Source organism: Lissotriton vulgaris, chromosome 1_1 (genome assembly GCF_964263255.1).
Source record: "Lissotriton vulgaris chromosome 1_1, aLisVul1.2, whole genome shotgun sequence".
NCBI classification, from domain to species: domain Eukaryota; kingdom Metazoa; phylum Chordata; class Amphibia; order Caudata; family Salamandridae; genus Lissotriton; species Lissotriton vulgaris.
Window position 1 is genome coordinate 2,054,339,160 of NC_141685.1, and position 23,648 is coordinate 2,054,362,807.

Below are 23,648 nucleotides of genomic sequence, written 5' to 3' on the forward strand. Positions count from 1 at the left end.
TTCCTTTCTGGACATCATTTTAACTGCTTTTTAAAATGTTATTGTGTGTAAATTATACTGTTTTTGTAATTTCTTACAATGCTACTAAAAGGTTCACTAATCAAAATAATTTTATTTTTCCATTTAGGTTGCTAGATTTGTTTGCTTCAAACTCATTTGACGTATATTCCAGACTTTTAAAATGTATATCCTTTGTTTATTTTTTTATAGATCCATTACCCGGAGTATGTGGACGACCATTCAGGCCAAGTTAGTGCTATACAAAAATGGCCTCAGTTATTAGAGGGTCATTCGTTCTTTATTAAGATCTATTTGGGTAAATATTTCATACAATATTTAATATATAATAACACACTTTTCTTTTAAAAACATTAGGCTTGTGGTTGGTGGGAATGAGTGTTGGTTATAGCCCTGTTTGCAACCATATGGAGTCCCACATTGAAGTGGTACTCCTGAAGATCATGATTTTGATCTTGCATGTATTCAGCTTCAGAACATTGGTCGTCATTTGGGGGCAATTTCAAATTTGCTGTTAATGACTGGCTGGGTGTTGGTCCTAGCTCTATTGGTCAGCAGCTGGAGTCCTACAGTGAACTGCTCTTCATGAAGATCACTGTTTCAGTCTTGCCTGTGTTCAGCTTCAGAACATTTGTCTTCTTCCAGTGGGTAACTATTTCAATGTTATTGGCATGGGTGGTGAGGTGGCGGTCAGCCTGAGCTCAGTTGGCCTCCAGTGGATTCCCACAGGGAAGTACTCTACTTGAAGATTAAAATGTTGTTTGTGTCAGTGTTCAGTTTCAGACAACTGGTCTTTATCCATTGAGCAAATTCAGTCATGCAGACACTGAACAGGATCTGGTTATTAAGCGTCTTGTCTATGAGGTAGAGAATAAGTTGAATGGTGTATGCATAGGAGAGGACTTTCGTCTAATGAGAGCGGATGATACTGGCTAGAGGGATCAGGTATCCATTAATGAGGGTTGGACTCAGAGAAGATTCTGGTGGAACTCCGCAGATGAGGTTGCAGGCATCCAAGGTGTATGGTGCCAGGCTGACTTACTGAGTCCTTCCAGTCAGGAATGAGCACATCCATTTGAGTGCATCTTCTGGGTTCCGATGTTGTGTAGTGTAATTCAACTATGAAAATACTTTTTTCAACCAAGCCACCCCCTCCATACATAACTTGTAGTAGAACATTCACTTGCTTCACTGAATTTCTTTCTTTACTGATGAAATCCCATAAACCCAGACACTTAAGTTATATCTGTTTTACTTCAAAAACTAGAGGTGAGCAAATATTTTTTTTTTAAACTACAATTGTCACACCTCCAAAAGTCCTAAGATGTGAAATATAATGTATAGAGTAGGGCATTCTAGTACAGACACAATTTTAAATAGATGGTCAGCAAGTAATGAGATTTAGCTGCATCCATGTTTCTTCTTTGCATCTAACTTGCCTTTACACACAATAGGTTGAACTCTGTTTAGCCTTTAATAGCAAATCTCTAAATGGAATATTCTATTTCACAGGACACACCGTTTGATAAATCTGAAGACTGTGCAACACTTTCCCCACTACCAACTAAAACCTATTAGGATCGAGATTTATAAAAGTGCTGGTAATGTCAAAATGAACAACGATGTAATTTTAATTTTCCAGTCTAATTGCCTCTCCTAAGCCTCCTGATATAAAATAGTCCATTGGTTCAGCCACAGATTAAACCAAAGAATAAGGGTTTTAGAGCAGCAACATGGTCCATTGCACTGACAACCAGTTCTTTCTTGAGTAGGGTTAGGCGGTCAGCCATTTTATTACTCTGAGGATTGTACGCATTTCTGCATGAAAGATCTGCAACTTTCTTGGTGTGGTGCAAACTGTTCAAGTCTCAAGCGGTAATATTCTTCAGCAGTGTCTTACACCTGGTTAAAAGATACTTTTTTCAAGGGAGCAAAACAAAATGCTCTTGAATGCACGATTAATTTTTCAGTTTCAGGATCTGAGCGTCTCAGAAGAGCTATTGAGAATGTTAATGGTTATTAAAATGCAAGTCTTTTCAAACTAAGGTTTAGCACCTGAAGCTCAGTTGCAAAGTTAGTAAACCACTTTAAAGAAAACCAGACTTTAAACAAATATGTGATGTAACATTGCAATCAAAATGATACATCGCAGTTTTTACAAAGCAAGTTGTTACAACGACTTGCGCTGGAGGGCACTGGACATAGGAGTAGTAATATTTACTATTCCAACACCAGTCTACGTACAGTAGAGAAGGTGTTGGAATAGTAAATCTTACAATTTCTTAGGTTATAGCACCATCTAGTACAAGTTGATGTAACAATTTGCGTTGTAACGGCTGCGTTGGATGTGCATCGGGGTATACTCACAGCAATGTAAAGGATGTTTCAAACTGTGATCCAATGTTGTTGTTTTTTTTCATGACGTTCACTTTAATGTGTTTTTACTAATGTTTAGCTTGACGGCTTCTCGTATACACTTAAAAATATTGCTCTTCAATAAGTACATTCTGTCTACACGTTTATAATATTTCCAGAAGTTCTAAGCCATTTATTTAATCATGTATTTCTACAATACACTTGTGTATTTCTGTGGCATCAAACACCTTACCTGTATAAGGCAGAGTCGTATATTCGACAAGCACCGCGACCTCCACAGCTTTTTGTCCCCCATTTCAAGCAACTCCTATCTATTAAGGCTCCAAAATAAATGGGTGCTGGGATTCCAGCTATAATTTAAAAAACAATAATACAGGAATTTAGTACAGAACCATTTCTTTCCATTTAATATTGTGTTTCTTACTTGGGAGAAAAACATCATACAGAGGACATTGATCAGGATGTCATTTAGATTTGCTTGTACAATTCAGAAACACTGGCATTAATTCCACTAAGAACTGCTTGGAGGTGACCTACATCCCCCACGATGCCCTCTAAGTTCAAATATGAATAAGAAAATGCATATTGAACATTCTTTTTCTTGTTCTCGAGGTATATTGTAAAAATATATATATTGAAAATATAGGTGTGCTTAAAAGGAGACAATTTAAGTGCAATTATGGTATATTTAATCATACATGCTTTAAAGACAAACCCTTGTTGATTTTATATTATGGAATATCCTCCATCCGGAGAGTCATTGCCTCTATAAGCTGATGCCCTGATGTAATGCCATTAAACATCTGGGGGCATATTATCAAGGGGGTTTATCTCCGCTTTTTTGGCTTTAAAAGCCAAGAAAGCGGAGATAAAATTATCTCCCTATTACCAAGCTGTCGCTAACACCAGTTAGCGACAGCTAGTAGGAGATAGCGACCATCTTGGGCCCCACTTTGCATGTCAGTGATATTTATCACTAATGAGATGCAAAGTGGGCGTGCCAAGATGTTAGAGACTGAAAACAGTCGCTAACATCGCTATCTCCTATTACCAACTTTTGGAGATATTCGCGCTAAGCGGGAATATCTCCAAAAGCTAACACCTGCCCTGAGCAGTTCTTAGCCATGTTATCCAATGGGAGGTGGATAACATGGCTAAGAGCATTTGCTCGATAATGCATGAATATCGCTGACTTTTCAGCGATATTCATGCATTTCGGCAGTTTTTTATCGCATTTGCGATAAACCTTGTTAATAGCAAGGTTTATCTGCGATAAAAATCGCCGATGTGCGGCGATAATTTTTGTCTCTAAACAAGTTAGAGACAAAAATTATCGCTAGTTGTTGGTAATATGCCCCCTGCTTTTTTAAATATATTTGGTTGAATTAACTGAATTGGATTGTTAGAGTTGTTTTTTCAGTGGCAGTGTCAACTGATGTGATCCTGTGGCAAAGTACTCTATCGAAAAAATATTTTAATTTTGGAACATACATTAATGTTCACCATAATAAGGGGCAGATTTATGAGGCCCTTGCGCCACGTTTACGCCGCTGTTGCGTCACGCAAGGCGGCGTAAACGTGGCGCATCCCTACGAACGATTTACAACGTGACGCATCCAGGCAGATGCATCACGTTGTAAAGCCCTGCGCCGCTTGTGGGCGTTCCGGCGCAGGGTGGGCGTTCCGGGGCAGGTGCGCCTCTCAAAAGTGGCTGAGTGAAATCTATGAGATTTCACTCAGTCACTTTTAAGCCAATGCTGCGTCAAAAGCCTGCGCCTGCTTGAAGCAGGCATAGGTCTTGACGCAGCATTGGCAAAATGGGACACCCCCGAACCTTGCTGGAGCTGCGTCGCGCTTGCGACGCAACTCCAGCAATGCGACACATTTCCGGCACAGATGCGTCACGCATCTGTGCCGTTTTTGCGCCATGGTGCGCCGCATTATAAATGCGGCGCACCATGGCTGGCAGAGCTGTGGCGCACTGTGGCGCATGTTAACTGGCGCATCCCTGGGGATGCGCCAGTTAACATAAATCTGCCCCTAAATATGTACGTATAGAAAAGTACTCATATCTCCATTGTTGAATTTACCCTATGTGACCTCCCCCTCAATCCTGAATTGGAAGAAATATGAGATTAGGCAGGCCCTGTGATTTACGCCAGAAGCAGCTGATTGCCAGAATTTGGGTGGGGGTGACACGTAAACCTTAGACAAACATGCGAACAGGAAAAACCCAGATCGATCTCACATACAGGCAGCAACAATACAACGGTCCCAGGAGATTGGACTCAATGAATCACGTTTGGCCAGAGGAGCGGGTGTTCCCAAGAACCCACAAATTCAGATGCTGCATTACAGCAGACTATCTACCCTATTAATGTGTGTCTCTTTACTCGTGGTGCCAGTTGTAAACAAATAGATATCGAGCTAAGAATATCAAAGGCTAAAGGAATGGAGAATGCTACACCTATGGAACTTTTCGGGTTGGTGATCAGAATGTATATGGATGAATAAAGGTGGTTAGTTTTTCGATGATTCACAATTCCATTGCAAATTTTTACTTGCTTTTCCTTGATGGTGATTTATTACATCTTGCCAATAGGAGACAATGTGTGCCATACTAATAAAGGTGGGGGGAGTTTACAGGGTTTCAGTCCATGGAATTCTGCAGAGGAACTTTGAAACTCCATGCAAATCCACGTAGTACCAAGAGCAGGTGGAGTATTGCTGTGCCCCCACCCACAGCTGGAAAATATTTTTTTGGTCTCCTGTTGTGATAACACTTTGGATTGCCTTCATGTTTGTTTGCCCAATTCACACTCATGCCCCCCTTCAGCCTCATACAATTCTGCCTTGACAGCTGGTTATTATTAGTTAAAATGATACCCTTAACTTATCTTGGTGGTTTACGAGACATGAAGATGTCCATATATGTCCCCTCAAGCATGTGGCTGCTGCTGGCTGAGCTTGGGGGAGGAGAGATTCTTCTCTGGCCGCAGCCTGCATTTGGAAGCCTCACTTACAAACAGCAAGTACTAAGAATGCCAACCAATATTTGAACGGGTAAATAAGACAGCCATTGTGAATTGCTGGGCATCGTGGAGGGAAATGCTCCAAGAGACCTTCGAATTTGCAGACTGGTGAGTCAATAGGTTTTATTTTAAGTGCACTGTAAACAAGTTGCTCCCGACGCCATGTCTATTTTGGTAATGTTCAAATAAAACTAGTAACTGATTACAAAGCAGTTTCATCCTGGATGCATGGGAGATAATAAAAGGCTCTTAAAGTGGTCTGCACAGGTGACATTGCACATCAGAACTGTGGGTCTCATTTATGTGGACCCTTGCGCCATCGGAACGTCACTTTTTGTGACGTTCTGTGGCACAGAAGCATGCATGATATTTATCAGGCAGCACTAAGCCACTTTTTTGGCTTAATGCTGCCCGATAAATATCAGTCCCTTTAACACAGTGTTCTGCGTTAACTCCTTGGCCGCGGCGGTAATTCCGCTGCAGCACTGGGGGAATGGGGGGTCGCGCGGCGCCGCCATGCTTGTGATGGATTCACTCCGTAACGAGTCACGGGCGGGCTGTGCTTATGACGGAGAGGTTCCATCACGGCTTCGCCCACTCACTAATTTGCCCGCATAGGCGGGGAATCAGTGCCACGTGTGAAGAGCGGCCATGGCATGACCGAAACACTCTGTCATGAGCACACGCCACCCGTGGCACGTGACGGAGTGGTTCCGTCACAAGCATGGAAGGGGATAAAGGGGCGTGCAATGGGTGTTGCTCTGGAAATTCCCAGCAACATCCAAGGCCTTTTGACACTGCCCCAGATTTACTAGAAATCGTAAGTCTGAGGCAGTGCCAAAAGCTTACGCCTCCCCTGGAGAGGCGTAAGGGAAGCGCAAGGGGGCAAAATATCTTCATTTCTCCTCGTTTTTCCTTTTTCTATGTGTTCTGCATTCTGACTAGAGCACATACCTTAAGGGGTAATGTGTCTAGACAATCAAATAATAGGGGGCACTAAAACCCAACTGAATCTTACTCACTGATTGACCTCGTCAGTAAGTAGTCTACATTGGCCATGTCATGATTCTAATATATTTGGAGACAAAAATGAGTTACAGAGCACAACCACTTGTATCTATTCTGTCTGTCTCAGTAGTCAGTATGGTTTTAATAGACCCAAATTCAGATACAATACAGGTAAAACTTTACAGAAAACAAATGTCAATGGTGATTTAACAAAAGGTTAAAAAGTCCCTAGGAGTCTTGATGTAGTTGACTCGAAGTACCAGTTGGAAGAGCAGACAGCTGACACATGTTTCATCATTTGGTACAACTTTTCCAAGGCTCCGAAGTATTCCTATAGCATTGGCTCGAAATGTTCTTTAGAGAGACCCAGTGGAGTTTTCTATAGATCCTTAGTGCACTTGGATCATTCAAATAACAGCAATGATCATCTTTAAGTATGGTGCATCCAAAACAAAATATTCACAACTGGGCTGCCTCACGATTTTACAGGCCCATCTGTAGTGCCACACTACCCAAGTGACCCTTCCACCTTGTAGCTACCTCTACTGTCATCCACACTCGCTCGCCACACCGAATGCCCTTGGTAAACAACCTTCACAACGTGGTCAAAACACTGCAGTGCAATTACGACGCGTCTTTTACAATGCTGGAGGGCACTCTAGACTAAGGAATAATAGATTTACTATTCCAACATCTTCCCTACTGTACGTAGGCCGGAGTTGGAATAGTAAATCTTACTATTCTTAAGTCCAGCACCCTACAGTGCAAGTCATGGTAATGAATTGCGTTGTAATTGATGCGTTGTGATGTACAGTGATCATTTTGATCACATTGTAACATCATACATCCAAGCCCATACCACTTTGACTGCTACCACTGCTGATGGACTGGCCATCAACAACAGGCCTACTCAGCGGGAAAGGCTGCCTCCCCATAGGCCTGAATATACATGTATGACACAGGGCACAGCCAAGGGCCCCTACTCACCATCCCCCAGTGGCCCTTCTCGAGACAGGCGCCACCATCACTCCGCAACAAGACTGGGCCCCACCATAGGCACCCCTGGTGCAGAGTGTGGCCCACCTAGAATCCTGTAGATGGAGGCCTCTCCTTAACTCTCCTGCATCAATGGCAAACACCTTTAGCCCTTTGCAGCATATCCCCCCAAAGAAGACCAATACCAGCCGCAACTGCATAGCAGGACTGATGCAACCATTGCACTTGCACTCTTCCCTTGGACTGTTTCACACTCATTTACGCCCAGTGGCAAGTACATTAGAGACTCAAGCGGAGGGATGCTCCCATGTGCTCGATGACTGCCACGGATGAGACGGGGGTGTCTTCCGGCAAGGCGCAGAAAAGCCCACAAGACAACTTCTCTTCACAGAAGCACGTAACCAGGGCAGTCGCATCTCAGGTGCACAGTGCTCTATCTCCTTGACACTGAAACCACCTAACCCTACGATTTCAACCTCGCCAGACTCCATCATGGCTGGGGGGCATGGAAACATCCATCTGCTCTCACAGCTGAGACTAAATCCATTTGTGCAGACATCACCAGATTCCAGAACTAGGTGGACTGTCTCACCACACATGTTACCACAGTGGAGGAACACCTCAATATTAGACCAGACCGGGATCAAAAACGTTTCTTTCTCAGAAGTAAAGTGGCAGACTTGGAAGACAGGAGCCACCTGGACAATGTTGGCTTCTTTGGAAAAGGTGGAGGGGCTGGATGCCAATTCCTTTCCCATGGCCGCCCTCCCAAAACTCACAGATCTCACTTTTGGATCGCTATTAGGGATGCAGACAGCCCACTATATAGGACCACCCAGTACAGGAAAAAACATGCAACTGTGCCCGCTTATTGTTTGCTTTCTGCACCATGAGCAGGCCCGCCAATTGCTCACAGGAGCTTGCACTCATGGCTTATTCACATTTGAGGGCCATGAGATCAGAATGGTGGCCGACTTCTTAAAGGAAACAAATGATCACCGCAAAGCCTTCCTCCACCTTAGGCCACTCCTGCAACAACTGGGCATCAAATATGGCCTCTTCGAGCCTGCACATCTGCAGGTTATCAAAGACAGAATCTCCAAAGAATTCTTCAACCTCGATGACCTTCGCCATTTCCTGAACAGCCGTACTCCTCAAAGTATAGACTGTGCGGCATCTCTCCCAGAGGACGGACCCCTCTGCCCATCATCAATCACTCCAACGCCCTCTGGCGGACTCTGTGGCAACTCAGGCCAATCCCAAAGCAGTGGCAGAGACTCGGACCACCCTGCCCTTCTCCCTGGGAGACAGAGTTCAGGCCCAACAGGCAGTGGCCGTCCTCAGGCAGGAATGAGATAGGGACAAGTCACTCATTCCTCTAAAACCCACTCGGCCAAGGAGGGTGCATCCTGAACTGTAGCAGATCGAACCTGATACTCCTGAAGAGAGGATTGGGACCTGCTGCCCCAACACATGCTGAAGGAGACAGCCAGCTGAGTACCCACTTACTTGTTAACCATTACTTGTTATGCACTGTTTCTCTCTTTTTCCCACCCTACCTCTCCTCTATCTCAGATATGTACTCATTGTAATATCTAATTGCCACTGTTGAGTTAATTGCTTGAATGCACTTTTTACGTTTACATTGTACAAACTATCTCCTTTCTGTCCCATCTCTCCGAAGCCGCTCAATATACTCTCTTATAGGAATCAAGAACAACATAGGTCTTTTCTTGCAACAGCTTTCTTACCCCACCCCTGACCTGCAGTAGAGGCCCGACGCTTGAATGCCCCCATCAGAACTGGGCCTACCCCTTTTCCTAACTCTACTCTCTTCCTAATTCTCCTTTGCTCTTGCTCACCTGCTATGCTTCCACACTGCCCCCCATTCCCTCATAGCTGTAATCCTTACGCCTCCATCTCTGGTTCTCTACTACCGTCACTCTCCTTGTCCAATCAGAGAGGTTTCACTGACTTCTTACCTAACACATGGACCACTGACTATCTCCCTATCCCCCCTGTTCCCTTGCACAGTAGACCGATCACCATCCTTAACATTGTTGGCAACGTTGCTAAATTGGCGCATCTCTCGGATGGCCCCGCCACCCACAGGGGCTCCTCGATACGTTATAGGCTGAAAGCTTAGACCTGCAAAGGACAGCCCTACACCCCCAGAGCTGCAACTCTAATGTGCAGCACACCAACCTTTCCTGTCCTCCCCCTTAACAGCTTCTCTCACTCCTAGCCCCCCCCTCCCCACTTATCCTCCCACACACAAACAATTGTCCCCTTCCCCACAGCCTCACAACCCACCATGGGTCACCCGAGAGTAGCTTTACTCCCATCTATGTCCGCCTTGCCCAGATCCCCTCATTCCTCCTCGTTATCCAGGTACCGATCCTACCTCCACTCCTACATAAATTTGTCCTTGCCACCTCCCTCCTGCCTAGCATTGGCCATTCTACCCATTCTCCTAACTCCATCCCCTCTGCAACCCGATGCCTTCTCTGCCGCTCCTCATCCTTCGGTGACTAATTAACTCTATCAATCTTTAGGTTGTAGGTGGCAGTGACTGCTCCCTCTCCCTACCACCCGCTGCACATCTCCTCATGGAATGTTAATGCCCACACACACTACACCAAGCAGGTGCTCTCCTGCTTGCAAACAAAATGTTGCTCTCCTACAGGAGACACATCTAGATGCGTTGGAATCTGCCAAACTACGTCGTGAATGGGTGGGCTATGTTATCCATAGTGGCTTGACAGCACAGGCCTCTGCCGGGGAGAGCCACCCATGGAAATGCAGAGTAGGTAAACTTCCTGAAAATCCCTACCTATGACCTAGACGGCAGATATATCTTCGCCAAGCTGAGACTCTATGACAGAGCCTTATGTGCTGGCTCAGTATATGCCCCAATGGGGGCCAAACACTCCGTTCTCCTCTGCCTGAAACGCCTGCCAGTGGAAATTGGGTGTCTAGTTACGTTATTGGCGGAGACTGGAATCTTGCCCGTGACGCAGTCCTAAATAGGATGGCCCCCTGGACAAGGGAAGTGAGGGAGACAGAGTCTTACTAGGAGACACAGCATCGGACCGTGGTCTGGAGGATCACTGGCACCTTTGCCACCAACAGACAAGGAATATACTTTTCTCTCATCGGTCCTCAGCACTGAGTCCAGGATAGACTACTTCCTTGAACCCCCATCCTGTAGACACCCACATACTGGAAGATGCCCTTTCCAACCACTCCCCGGAATTACTTGCTTTTGACACCGGTCTGGCCTCCCCGGTGTCAAACATCCAGGAATACGGCTCCCCTCAGGGAAAGGCTCAACTGCGGTCTCACCTCTCTGTCTACCTGACCAACAACAAGACATCAGTTAACTCCAGTATGGGCGGCTGCAAAATAAACCATCAAGGGACAACTGATGAGAGATGCAGAAGTTGTGGTAAATTTAAATTACCTATACTTAATTTATGCGGTAAAGTTCAATAAGAATAACTCAGTCAAAAAGAAGAGGCAAAATCCGTGATATTTGAGGTTTATAAAGGGGTTTTTTTTCCTTAAAAAGGAATTGGTATTGGTTCGAACCAAGGTAGCATACCATTCCGTCACCACGTAGGTTCGGGAAGGGACTGACAGACAATACTTTATTGACAGTTAATAGTATATATAGTCAATGCATTACAGTAAAGACAGATGCAGTAGGCGTAACAGCTGAGAGGAGAGATAAGAGTACACATACGTAATGAAAAGGCGTTACAATAGGCGTGCATGAAGGCGTGTACTAGGAACGTCATTAAGAAGATGTCACAAGTGGGTGGATCCATAAGAGAATCCTGCAGTGTCAGCAGAAATACATGGCAGAGATGCGCGCACAGGCAGCATGACGTGTGATTGACGTGTCACTGGAGGGTGAAGGGGACTTGACATTTAGCCCTACATGAGGAGACAGAAGTCTGGGATGTCAGATCAACCTAATCCCAAATCGTATCTAATATCTCGTGTTTAAGGAACTGTATTATCTGGAAGGAAAGGTCTCTCGGGCAGAGGCTATTCTATACTAACTGTGAGTGCGTGTATAAGCGTCTACATGTCTGTATGAGATGCGAGGGGGTATGGGCCTACCATGGTAACAGGAGCTATGAATTACTTGCACGGAGACAGTGAGGCCGGGCCCTTTGCTCTGCAGCTGGAAGGATGTTTACTTGAACTACTAGACAGGAATGTATTTTTCGAGGAGCGGAGCAGATAACTTGAAGGCTGAATACAGTCTTGGCAGGCAACAGGCTGAGCCAAGCACCGTTTAGCCGCGCAGGGAGTGAGACAAAGGTCACGGATACAGATGCAGGCCTCGGCTGAAACATTCAGAGGCAGAAGGCAGGGAAAGGCTCAATGGCAGAATTCAGGGCCTACTTCGCCAGAGTTGAAAAACGTGTAAAGTACACCACATAAAGACGTTGGCAAGGCATACTTAGGAACGGAATATTCGACCCATTCATGGTGGATCTGAAAGAGGACATGTTAACGTTGGACGCAAATGTATTTGCGTCTTCATAGCTGGAAGTGGAGGGAACATACATGTACTTGTAGCGCGTACACGTAGTCGTTGGGGTCTAAGATAGGGGACACAATTGATCATAAAAATTCATATTTCCTCATTCCCTCCTTGTCCCCTACGGACCCTTCATGATATATCGATCCTCATGAATCAATCAATCTGTTCACGTAACATAATTTGCTCTTCTTTCTTCTTATGGCGTTTTGAATGGGAACTTGAATGTGGAATACATGATGTGGCACACAGGCCGCAAATCGCTGGTCCACATTGCAGACATAGGCAGCAACTGAATACTACGAGAAGGGCAATGCCTAGGAAGGATAGGACCTTCCACCCCCAGGCGCTTAACGTGGTCCAGAACCAACCGGACCAAGTCCAGGTGCCTGGATTCTGGTGTATCAAACTTGCAATCTTATGAAGACGGGTTATAGCTTTGTATACTGATGGCGCGTTTTCTGGAATGAAAACACAGCAGCTCGACCCGATGACCTTACAGGCTCCGCCCCTATCGGCCAGGATGACGTCAAGGACGAGACGATTTTGAAGAACAACAACCCGCATCGCAGACTGTTCCTCCGTTAAGTTGCCTAAGGCAGAAGTAGTCTCATTCACTACTGCTTCGAGGGTTCTAGTTAATTTGCGTATCAGTTTACTATTAAAGACAGCACCTAAGTAGGGAAAGAAACCTTTATTGAAGTCTGTATATTGCTCCCATGCCGTTTCAGTGTAATCGACAATCGGGAGATCTCTTCGGAGTCTATGGTTTACTAGATTAGTATTTCTATGATAATCAGGAGGGGCTAGGAAAACAGGTGGCAGAAGGAATGCAATGTAACAGGTACCATCCCAATCTAGAGGTAAGCGTATATATGCAGTATGACCACAAATGAAGTAGGAATGACGAGTAGCTCTGAATGTCGACTTGCCTTGATCACTGAATTCGACCACAGTAGTACATTTACTATGACCTAAGTGTACTGAACCATTTTTCCTAACACATAATTCACCTGTGACTGGTAATACTGACATAGCAGGCAAAACTGGTGCAGCTTCGGATTCAACATTCAAAATCATGAGGTTAATGGTAAAGTTACCTAATCCATATACTTCATTTTCTAGATCAGTTCCTGTCCTTGTGGGAAGTCCCTCCTTGTTAGGGTAGCAGGCTTTAAGCAAAACTAAGTTCAGGTTTCCCCAAACCCAATTTCCTTCATAAACTATAGTATCAGAATCTAAAGAATTAATCAGTCTAAACCATGCACAACATGAGCCATTGTGTGTGAACGGGTACGGAAAGAGGGGCAGAACTCCCTTGTATTTCTGAAAAGGAGGGAGTCAGCCACATATCCAACAATTTGTAGCGTTGTTGGTCAGATGGGAGTGATGTAACATACTAATGAATGTGTTGTTGCGCAGCGCAAGTCTGTAAGACAATTCATGCGGAGGTAATTCGCTAAAAGAATGTTCGGCAGTGACGTTGAAAGCAGAATGTGCACGCTTGAAAATAGGGTAATAGATATGCAGTAATATACTTGCAGCAATAATCAGAAGACTTAGAAAAAACATAATCAATAATGTCACTATACAGTGACTACGAAGTGATTTACAATATGCACGTTTCTTGAGCTGTCTCTGTCTATCTCTCTCTCTATCTCGGTCTAGGGGATACATGTCAGAAACTAATTTAACCGATTCACCGAGGGGAGGACTTAAACAATTAAACTGTCTGACTTGCTAGACCGTAGTTTCAATCTATATTCTTGAGATGCGGTTTTCTCAACCAGGGGGAGTTTTGAGTCAGTCTGTGGAGGAGGGCAGGGCTGAGAGTTCAAGTCAGAAGGAAGTCCATGAAACTTTTTAATGTGGCTCGAGTGCAGCCACCCTTTCCTGCCCTCAATCTTCACGGCAGTCCTCGTCGTCAGAAGAACCAATTTCAGGGTTTGCCAGCGGGGTTCCAGCGGACTTCTCCGGTCGAAATTACGTACAAAAACAAAATCCCCAGGGACCACGTCATGGGGCTTCACCTCGGTGTTGTCGGGAAAGGCTGCAGCTACCTGTGAACAACAAGATTGTAGTGCAGACATCAAGGAAGCAAGGTAATCTGTCAGCATAATACAGTCGACATCTGTTATTTTATGAGGTATGGGCGTCCCCCACATATTTGGTGGCCTACCGAAGACCACCTCATACGGGGATAGCCCTGTTCGAGAATGCGCAATCATTCTCATGTAGAAGAGTGCAACTGGCAAAGCTACTATCCAGTCAACGCCTTTCTCTCTGCAGATTTTTGAAAGTCGGATTTTCAGAGTCTGATTATGGCGCTCCACGAGACCTGCTGCCTCGGGATGCCGGACACAATGGAATTTCCATTGATAGCCTAACAGGAGTGTAATGTGTTTGACAAGCTCGGATGAGAATGGCTGACCGTTATCTGAGTACACGATACGGGGCAAACCATACCGTGGGAAGAATTCACGAACCAGCTGCTTGGCAGTGGTCGGAGCAGTATAATCTGGGACTGGATATGCTTCTGTCCATCGGGAAAGTGCACATACGACTACGAGGACATATTTGAATCCTCGACAACGTTCCATCTGGATATAATCCATCTGGAGGACTTCAAAAGGGTGATCAGGAGGCTGAAATCCACCTTGCTCTACGGGAATGCTTTTACCTGGATTGAACTGACAACAAATCATGCAAGTACGCACTTTCTGTTTGGCTGCTGCTCGTAAGTTTTTATTGAACCATATATGTTGAATACTGTCTAGCATGGCTTTTTCTCCTAGGTGTGCTGGACTATGTATCGTATTAATGATGACTTGAACCATAGAGTCGGGGAGAAACCATGTAGATTTTCCCTTCGTCATCCATCCCTGATCTGTTTGGATCCCTCCTAGTTCAGTCCATTTCTTGATTTCATCTGGTGTAGCATGTGTCTGTATGTCAATTACATCATGTGTGGGATCCCCGACTGTCATGCAATGTGTCGATGTCGGAACTATTGTCTTTGTCACGTCAGTTACATGAGTTTGATTGTGAGCAGTTTGCTTAGCTGTTCGATCTGCCAGGTCGTTACCCTGGGAGATGATATCGGTGATTTTTGTATGTGCTTTACACTTCATGATAGATATTCCAGTAGGCAGATGTATTGCATCTAACAGAGCTTGAATGAGGGGACCGTGTTGAATGTTGGCACCGTGAGAAGTTAAGTAACCTCTCTCTCGCCAGAGGACTCCAAAGTCGTGAACGACTCCGAATGCATAACGTGAATCTGTGTATATGTTAACTTTCTTATTTTTGGCTTGAATGCAGGCTTGTGTCAGAGCGATGAGCTCTGCTGCTTGAGCTGACAGGGTGTCGATACAATTGGTTTCAATAACTTCGGTGTCTGTCGTGACTGCGTAGGCGGCCACTAATTCACCTGTACTTGTTCTCATACATGAACCATCCACATTAAGTGTCAGGTCTGGATCTGGTAATGGGACGTCGGTCAAGTCTTGTCTGGGTTTCGTCGTAATAGTAATGACTTCAATACAATCATGTGCCAATGGGTCTACGCCACTTAATGGCAAAAGTGTGGCAGGATTTAATGTACTACAGCGCCTGATTTCTATGTGTGGCTGAAACAATGTCAATTCATAACCTGTCAGTCTTGCTATAGTCAAGTGTTGGGTCTGTGTATGGTTTAAAAGAACTTCCACGGAATGTGGAACTTGCACTGTCAATTGATGTCCTAACACTATGGAATCGCTTTGCCTGATTGCTAAAGCTGTCGCTGCAACTGATTTCAAGCACGCAGGCAGAGCCTGGGCTACCGGATCTAATGTGCTAGAAAAGTAAGCACACGGTTTGTGTGAACCTGCTTGTTCCTGAGTGAGTACTGACAAGGCAGTACCTTCGCGTTCTGTGACAAAAAGTGTAAAAGGCTTACTGTAACATGGTGTTGCTAAAACAGGTGCTTGACATAAGGCTTTCTTTAAGTCTTCAAAAGCTTGTGTATGTTCTTGAGTCCAAGGGAGGACAGTCGATGTCGCTGCCTCCTGGGTTGCCAACTGAATGTGTGGTTTTGCTAGAAATGCATATTGGGGAATCCATTGTCTGCAGTACGAAGTGAGGCCTATAAAGGCCCGCACCTCCTTTTGTGTCTTGGGTGGTGACATGTTTACAATTAACTGGATGCGATCAGGTGTGAGCTGTCTCCCCCCTTTGGACAGCAAGTGACCAAGGTACACAACTTGCTGAACACAGAATTGCAGCTTCGAAGGGGATACCTTGTGCCCCTTGTCGGCCAGAAAATTTAAAACCGTCAGTGATGCTTTTTCACATTCGGGTTCGCTTCGGGCGGTGATCAGCAGATCATCGACATACTGAAGTAGGGCGGTGTTAACAGGCATGTGGATACTGTCAAGTTGTCTTTTCAGTGCTTGGCTATAGATGCTGGGGCTTTCTGTGAATCCTTGAGGTGCGCGTGCAAATTTGAAACTTCGTCCATTTAAACAGAATCCGAACAAGTATTGGCTTTCCGGATCGATTGGGACGCTAAAGAAGGCGTTCTTGAGGTCAATTACAGTAAAGAACGCTGCTTCTGAATCAATAGCTGTCAGTAATGAAGAGATATCTGGAACCACGGGATACTGTGGTACAATGCATTTATTCAATTCGCGCAGATCAATAACTAATCGATAAACTGGTGGTGCATTTGGGTCAGTACGTTTAAGAACTGGAATGATAGGAGAATTACATACATTGGAGTCGGTCTCTACGACCACTCCTTGTGCAATGAGCTCGTCAATGATTTTCAGTAAAGCCACTACAGCATCTGGGGGTAACTTGTATTGCCGAATTCGTGGTAATACCACTCCTGCTTTGAGTGTGACTCGATATGGTGTGATATGCATACAACCTACATCAGTGGGGCCTTGTGCCCACAAATGTGCAGGGACATTCTGTAATCGGTGATCCATGTCTCTCAATACATAGTGACCTTTAAAATCTCGCAAGAATAATCGTACTCCTTCCGGAGAACAGCATATTATAGCTCCTAGAGCTTTCAGTGTCTTTATACCTAGCAAGTTTTCTGGGCATGATTTTGTAAGCAATAAATCTGTAGTCCGTGTCAGAGGACCAACTGCAAGAGGAAGAGGTTGTGATACTTCGTTAATAATAGGCTTTCCTGAAAATCCAAGGGAAACATTCTGTGAGCCTGAGAGGGGTGCCCCTGGAACCTCATCGTGACTAATCGTTGTTCTGCTTGCCCCTGTATCAATTAAAAACTTTCTGTCTTTCCCTAATACTTGACTGTGTACATAAGGACCCTCTTGATCTACAGGAACCTCAATAAGAGGCAAGCCAACCTCCCTCTCTAGGCTGTTTCATGTGTATCGCTGGTAATCGGGGTAGTCATTTTGTGCATACTGGTACATCTGTTGTGTTTTGTGTTGCGGCAATAGGCTGTGGCTGTGGTACTGCTACGGTCTGTTGTGAAGCTGGCATAGGCGGTATATGCTGTATATTCTGGGGTACTTGTTGTTGGGCTTGATCTTGTCTAGGTGGACGTGGTCTCTCCTTGGTCTTACCCGTGGAGATATTGTGTTTCAGAACTGCACAATCGTTTATATAATGACCTGGCTGTTTACAATAGTTACATACCCCTTTAACAGGAGCCGTTGAATTACTGGGCTGGGTCGCACCCTTTTTGTGACCATCAGCTGGAACTGACTGAGCAACTAACATTTTCATTTTCGTGTCTTTCATACGTCTTTGTTCGTGTTCTTGTTCCTCTCTAATTCTATTCTGGTGGTACTGTAACATTTGCAACATTTGTGAAGGGGTATTAGCTTGCCAAGTACTCTCGACTTTTAGTACTCGGTTCTTAACCTGGGGCAGTGAATTCTCGACTAATTTTGTTACAAAAAGATGTGGATATGATTCGCTACTTGCTTTCAGGCCGCTGTTAATACCAAAACATTTTTCAAATCGGGAATAAAAATCGCTCGTGTCCTCATCGGGTTTCTGTTTACAGGCTGAGATTGCACCCCAGTCTTCCTTTTTCGTACTTAATAAACGTGGCAATACTTGTACTAACAACCCTGGTAACGCTTTAACTTTGTCTCCAAGCCCTAGGCCTGGAATTCGGGTATTTTCTTCGTTTTCTAATGCAGCCCAATCAATCTTTGCATTTCCCACTTCCCATTCTTTTTCTTTGAGTTTCTCGTAAATACCAGCAGGCAGTAGTACTTTCAATATTTTCATAAGGTCAGGATAAGTGTAATCACCCATGAGTAACATGTCTTTTATTTCACGATGAAAACCTGCTGGATCTTTGTCATGGCTGGGCACTAATTTTTTCATTTCCAATAATTCTATTTTAGTTATGGGCGTGTACACAAACACGCGTCTGAGCGTATTATCATCATTCTTAACTGGGTGCACTTCTCGTAACGGATTCTGTCTGTCTATGTAATACATTTTTCTTTCCATGGAGTGTGCTGAATCAGACTGTGGACACAGGAAGGCACTATATCTGTGCCGATGTTCTAGAATTACTTTAATTAGATCGGTACCTAGACCTCTCCATTTATTCATGAGTAGTTCTGCTAATATATCAGGCAGGGGACCTGGATCGGAGTGTTGGCTTCTATACAATATGAGTAGGTGTTGTATCATGTATATACCAGCTAAACGCTGTTCGCTTGGTGTCATATTTAAAAATGTGTGGGCTAACGCATCATCACTATATTTCTCAGGATTGTCAGCCCATTGTACTGCTGATCTAGCTAATTCTTGTTCGTCCATAGAATCGAGTACATGGTACCCCATTCGTTCTCGAAGTCTGTTATCAGTGGCTTGGAATAAGTGTTCAGGCGTTCTCGGATTAGACATGGCTTCCTGAAAAATTCTTTTACTTTCTGGACGTACTGGACGCATTGAATTATTATAGGATCTTCCTTTACCTACATAAGCTATCATTTCTCTAACTGGTAATTGTGCTTGTCCTGCTGTCTCTTCTGGTGCGTCCTCCTCCCCCGAGGATTCAAGTTTGTCTGAATCTATTTCTGGTGCTGGCTGTCTTCTTTCATGGATCTTTATTACTGCATTTCTGATCCTTCGGTACATATTTTCTATACAAGCCTGTTTATCATGATTCCCGTCTGCTATATTCTGACCCCATCTATGAAGTGCTTTTATTTCTTCCGGGTTTGCACCCGGCCTATCCAATTCTCTTATTAGGCAGTTTATAAAAAAACGTAATATCTTGCCTTGAGTATCAACTTTTTGGTAAGCCATGGCCTCGCCAATACTTTCAGGGCCTACCCCTGTTTGGACAAAATGATATATTCTATCTAGATGATCAACCATTCCAGGTAGTGTCAATAAAAAGTTTGTAACTCGTCGTAATCGTACTGATGCGAGCATCATTCTGTCATCATTCTTTTTACCGGGTACTGGATCATATCTACAATCTGCAAGACGTTCTTTATATATGTCAAAATCGGCTGCTTGAGGTGTACGTTGTTGTGCTAGATCCCTATAAGTCCATCGATGTGTTGGTGGTGGGGTTTGGAAACCTATCGCCCCTCCTGACGCGCCTCCTGAGGCGCCGGATCCGAAGGGATTTGTTGGGTGTAAAGTAGGAGGAATAGGTGCAGGAAGAGGTGGAAGGACAGCCGGAAGGGTTGGAACGGGAGGAGGAGTAGCTTGTCGCGGAGGTGGGGGTTGACTATCTCGGGGTTGAGCGCCGCCAGTAGGGGGTGTCCGGGGCGGTGCGGTATTAACATATTCGGGGGCTGTATCGTCTAGATAGGAAGAAAGGAAAATATCCTTTGCGGTTTTATGATGCATTTTAGTCGGGAGCATTGGAGGTGGCAGATCTTTTGGTACTTCCGGGGTGGCCTTAGGTAAACCCTCGGCCAGAAGAGGATACATACCATTCATAAGGGTGTTTCGTTGTCTATCTACTTGTTCTATTTTTACTCGGATACCTTCCTCAACTAATACGTTTTCTCGGGCCTTGTCTGAATCCTCTCTACTTTTCTCTTCTTTTCTGTGTGCTTTTTCTGTACGCCTATGCGATTCTTTACGCCATAATTCAATGGCATCTTTCTGTGACTGTCTGGCTTTCTTTTTCCATAATGCTTCTTCTACTCTCATGATGCAATCTGCATCCCACGTCCCAGCAGCGGGCCATCTCTGATTCTCTGCTAGATCCTTGGTGTAGTCCACCCATAAATCGAGATATAAAACGGCATCTAGGCCATGTTTGTGGTACATAAAGTACCCTGGAGTGTCCCTAGGTGGAATGGGAACGGCTTCCTCGAGTATCCCTTTTCTAGTTTTTATCTGTCTTAATTTGGAGAATAACGGCATCTTAAAACTCAGGCTACTTGATCCTTACTTAGATATGAACACAATTAACACAATAATCACAATAATGAAAATCGAAAAATCACTCATACCACGACATTTTGAAAACACATTAAAACATTTAAAAACGAACAACAATGATTAGAATAAAACTAGCTAACTACATGATACTGGATGTACTGCTAAACAGTACAGATACACCGCTAAACAGTGCAGACAGGATATACTGCTAAACAGTACAGATACACTGATAAACAGTGCAAACCAGGTCTGTGTACCCAAACCCGTCTTGACCGGCACAAATTAATGCGCACGTCTAGATGCGTCCCCAGCAATGGTACTCACCGGGAAGCACGGAACGGAAGGCCTTGGAAACTGGACTGGACTGGACCGGACTCGACTTCTGACGCAGATACTTCGGAACTTCGGAACCTGGTGGGCCTCTGTATACCTCGGATCTTGCTCTCTCAGCTAGGCTCTGGTCGGGATCCTCCGCACTCCTCACCGCCTCGTCTGGGTGTGGATCGCAGCCTCAGTCACCTCCGTTGGCCTGAGGGAGATACAGGAAATCCTGCGGGTACGCGTAGTTGTCCGTCCGGCTGTGGCAGGGGGCTAGGCCTGCAACGCACCTCCGGCGCGTGGGGAGGGGGAGGGGTCCCTGTTCGGGCGCCAATTATGTGGTAAATTTAAATTACCTATACTTAATTTATGCGGTAAAGTTCAATAAGAATATTTCAGTCAAAAAGAAGAGGCAAAATCCGTGATATTTGAGGTTTATAAAGGGGTTTTATTCCTTAAAAAGGAATTGGTATTGGTTCGAACCAAGGTAGCATACCATTCCGTCACCACGTAGGTTCGGGAAGGGACTGACAGACAATACTTTATTGACAGTTAATAGTATATATAGTCAATGCATTACAGTAAAGACAGATGCAGTAGGCGTAACAGCTGAGAGGAGAGATAAGAGTACACATACGTAATGAAAAGGCGTTACAATAGGCGTGCATGAAGGCGTGTACTAGGAACGTCATTAAGAAGATGTCACAAGTGGGTGGATCCATAAGAGAATCCTGCAGTGTCAGCAGAAATACATGGCAGAGATGCGCGCGCAGGCAGCATGACGTGTGATTGACGTGTCACTGGAGGGTAAAGGGGACTTGACATTTAGCCCTACATGAGGAGACAGAAGTCTGGGATGTCAGATCAACCTAATCCCAAATCGTATCTAATATCTCGTGTTTAAGGAACTGTATTATCTGGAAGGAAAGGTCTCTCGGGCAGAGGCTATTCTATACTAACTGTGAGTGCGTGTATAAGCGTCTACATGTCTGTATGAGATGCGAGGGGGTATGGGCCTACCATGGTAACAGGAGCTATGAATTACTTGCACGGAGACAGTGAGGCCGGGCCCTTTGCTCTGCAGCTGGAAGGATGTTTACTTGAACTACTAGACAGGAATGTATTTTTCGAGGAGCGGAGCAGATAACTTGAAGGCTGAATACAGTCTTGGCAGGCAACAGGCTGAGCCAAGCACTGTTTAGCCGCGCAGGGAGTGAGACAAAGGTCACGGATACAGATGCAGGCCTCGGCTGAAACATTCAGAGGCATAAGGCAGGGAAAGGCTCAATGGCAGAATTCAGGGCCTACTTCGCCAGAGTTGAAAAACGTGTAAAGTACACCACATAAAGACGTTGGCAAGGCATACTTAGGAACGGAATATTCGACCCATTCATGGTGGATCTGAAAGAGGACATGTTAACGTTGGACGCAAATGTATTTGCGTCTTCATAGCTGGAAGTGGAGGGAACATACATGTACTTGTAGCGCGTACACGGAGTCGTTGGGGTCTAAGATAGGGGACACAATTGATCATAAAAATTCATATTTCCTCAAAGTGGCCAATAAGACCGAAACTCTCTTTAGTACTGAGCTCGAAGATCAGATTACCTCCCTCAGTACTCTTCCCACCCCACAGTGGCCAATCGCCGATGCCTAGAACTAGTCAATAGCACATACACTTCCAAAGCTGAATATGCCCTTCACGACAAGGTGAAAAAGCAGGCTTTCTACTGGGAGCACAGTTGTGGCAACGTGAGGCAATGAAGGCTATCCCTGCCATTCGGACCGAATCAGGTGCGGTCCTCGCCAAACCCTGAGACATAGTCAAAGAATTCGCCTCATTCTATGAGAGACTCTATACTCCAGAGGCTACTGCTACCGAAGAACAACTATCCACTTACCTTGTGGGTATTGAACTACCATGCTTCGAAGGTAGAGAGTTTTTAGAGGGAGTCATTAGTAAGGAAGAAATCGTGACAGCCATTGCCGATTTACCCTAGGGCAAATCTCTGGGGAAGGCGGATTCCCTATGGAATACTATAAATGGTCTGCAGAAGAGGCAATTGATACTCTGCATACTGCCCTACATGAGGCCGAACAAATGGCATCCCTAGACCCTATCTCCAATAGGGTGATGATGATTGAGGTCATACCCAAACCGGGCAGAGACCCACTCTCTTGTGGAAGCTATCACCCCATTCCCTCATAAATGGAGATGTTAAGATTTTAGCCAGCATACTGGCAGCATGATTGCGCAAGGTCATCCCATCCCTTATTCACCACAATCAGGTCATCTTTGTCTCAGGTGGTTCCTCCAGAAACCATCTGCGTATGCTATCTCACACTGTGTGGCCCTCAAGGGATCTACCGGAAAACACAATTGCCCTTTCTCTGGATGCAGAAAAGGTGTTCGATCACATTGACTAGCGCAACCTCTTTACTACCATGAAACGCTTTGACCTAGGTGATCAGTTTATTTCCAAAGTCCGTCTGCTCTGTGACAGCCCCGCAGCCCAAGTCAACTGCTGAGGATTTATATCAGACGCCTTTCAGATTCAAAGAGGCAGCTGTCACGGCTGGCCCCTTTTCCTGCTGGCTATTGAACCCCTCACCTCACTCATTCACCATTTGCCACAGATAAAGGACATGAGATTGCAGGAGGTATATCCAAACTATATCTCTATGCCGACAATATCCTTCTCACTCTCTGTGACCTCCCACATTTCCTACCCACCTTGCTAGAGACCATTCATAGGTTTGTAGCCCTGTCTGGGTATAAAGTGAACTGGGATAAATGCATGGCTCTCACACTCTCACCAAGTACAATGAAGGCATTGATCCATGTCTGCCCCTTTTGATGGAAACCGTTGCGACTAAAGTACCTTGGAATTCAGGTTAACCGAGGCCTGGAAGGAATGGTCGCAGATAACCTGACACCCCTCATTACACAA

At 44.9% G+C, this 23,648-nt stretch overlaps 1 protein-coding gene across 1 annotated transcript in view; it reads right to left on the bottom strand.

Moving 5' to 3' along the window:
- The window catches only part of LOC147751601 (solute carrier organic anion transporter family member 1C1-like), a 569,256-nt gene that overhangs the window by 25,045 nt on the left and 520,563 nt on the right, over positions 1 to 23,648 (bottom strand). The window contains exon 14 of the mRNA XM_086920557.1: positions 2,627 to 2,744. Coding sequence (XP_086776683.1) covers positions 2,627 to 2,744 — 118 coding nt within the window. The remainder of the gene's footprint in view (positions 1 to 2,626; positions 2,745 to 23,648) is intronic.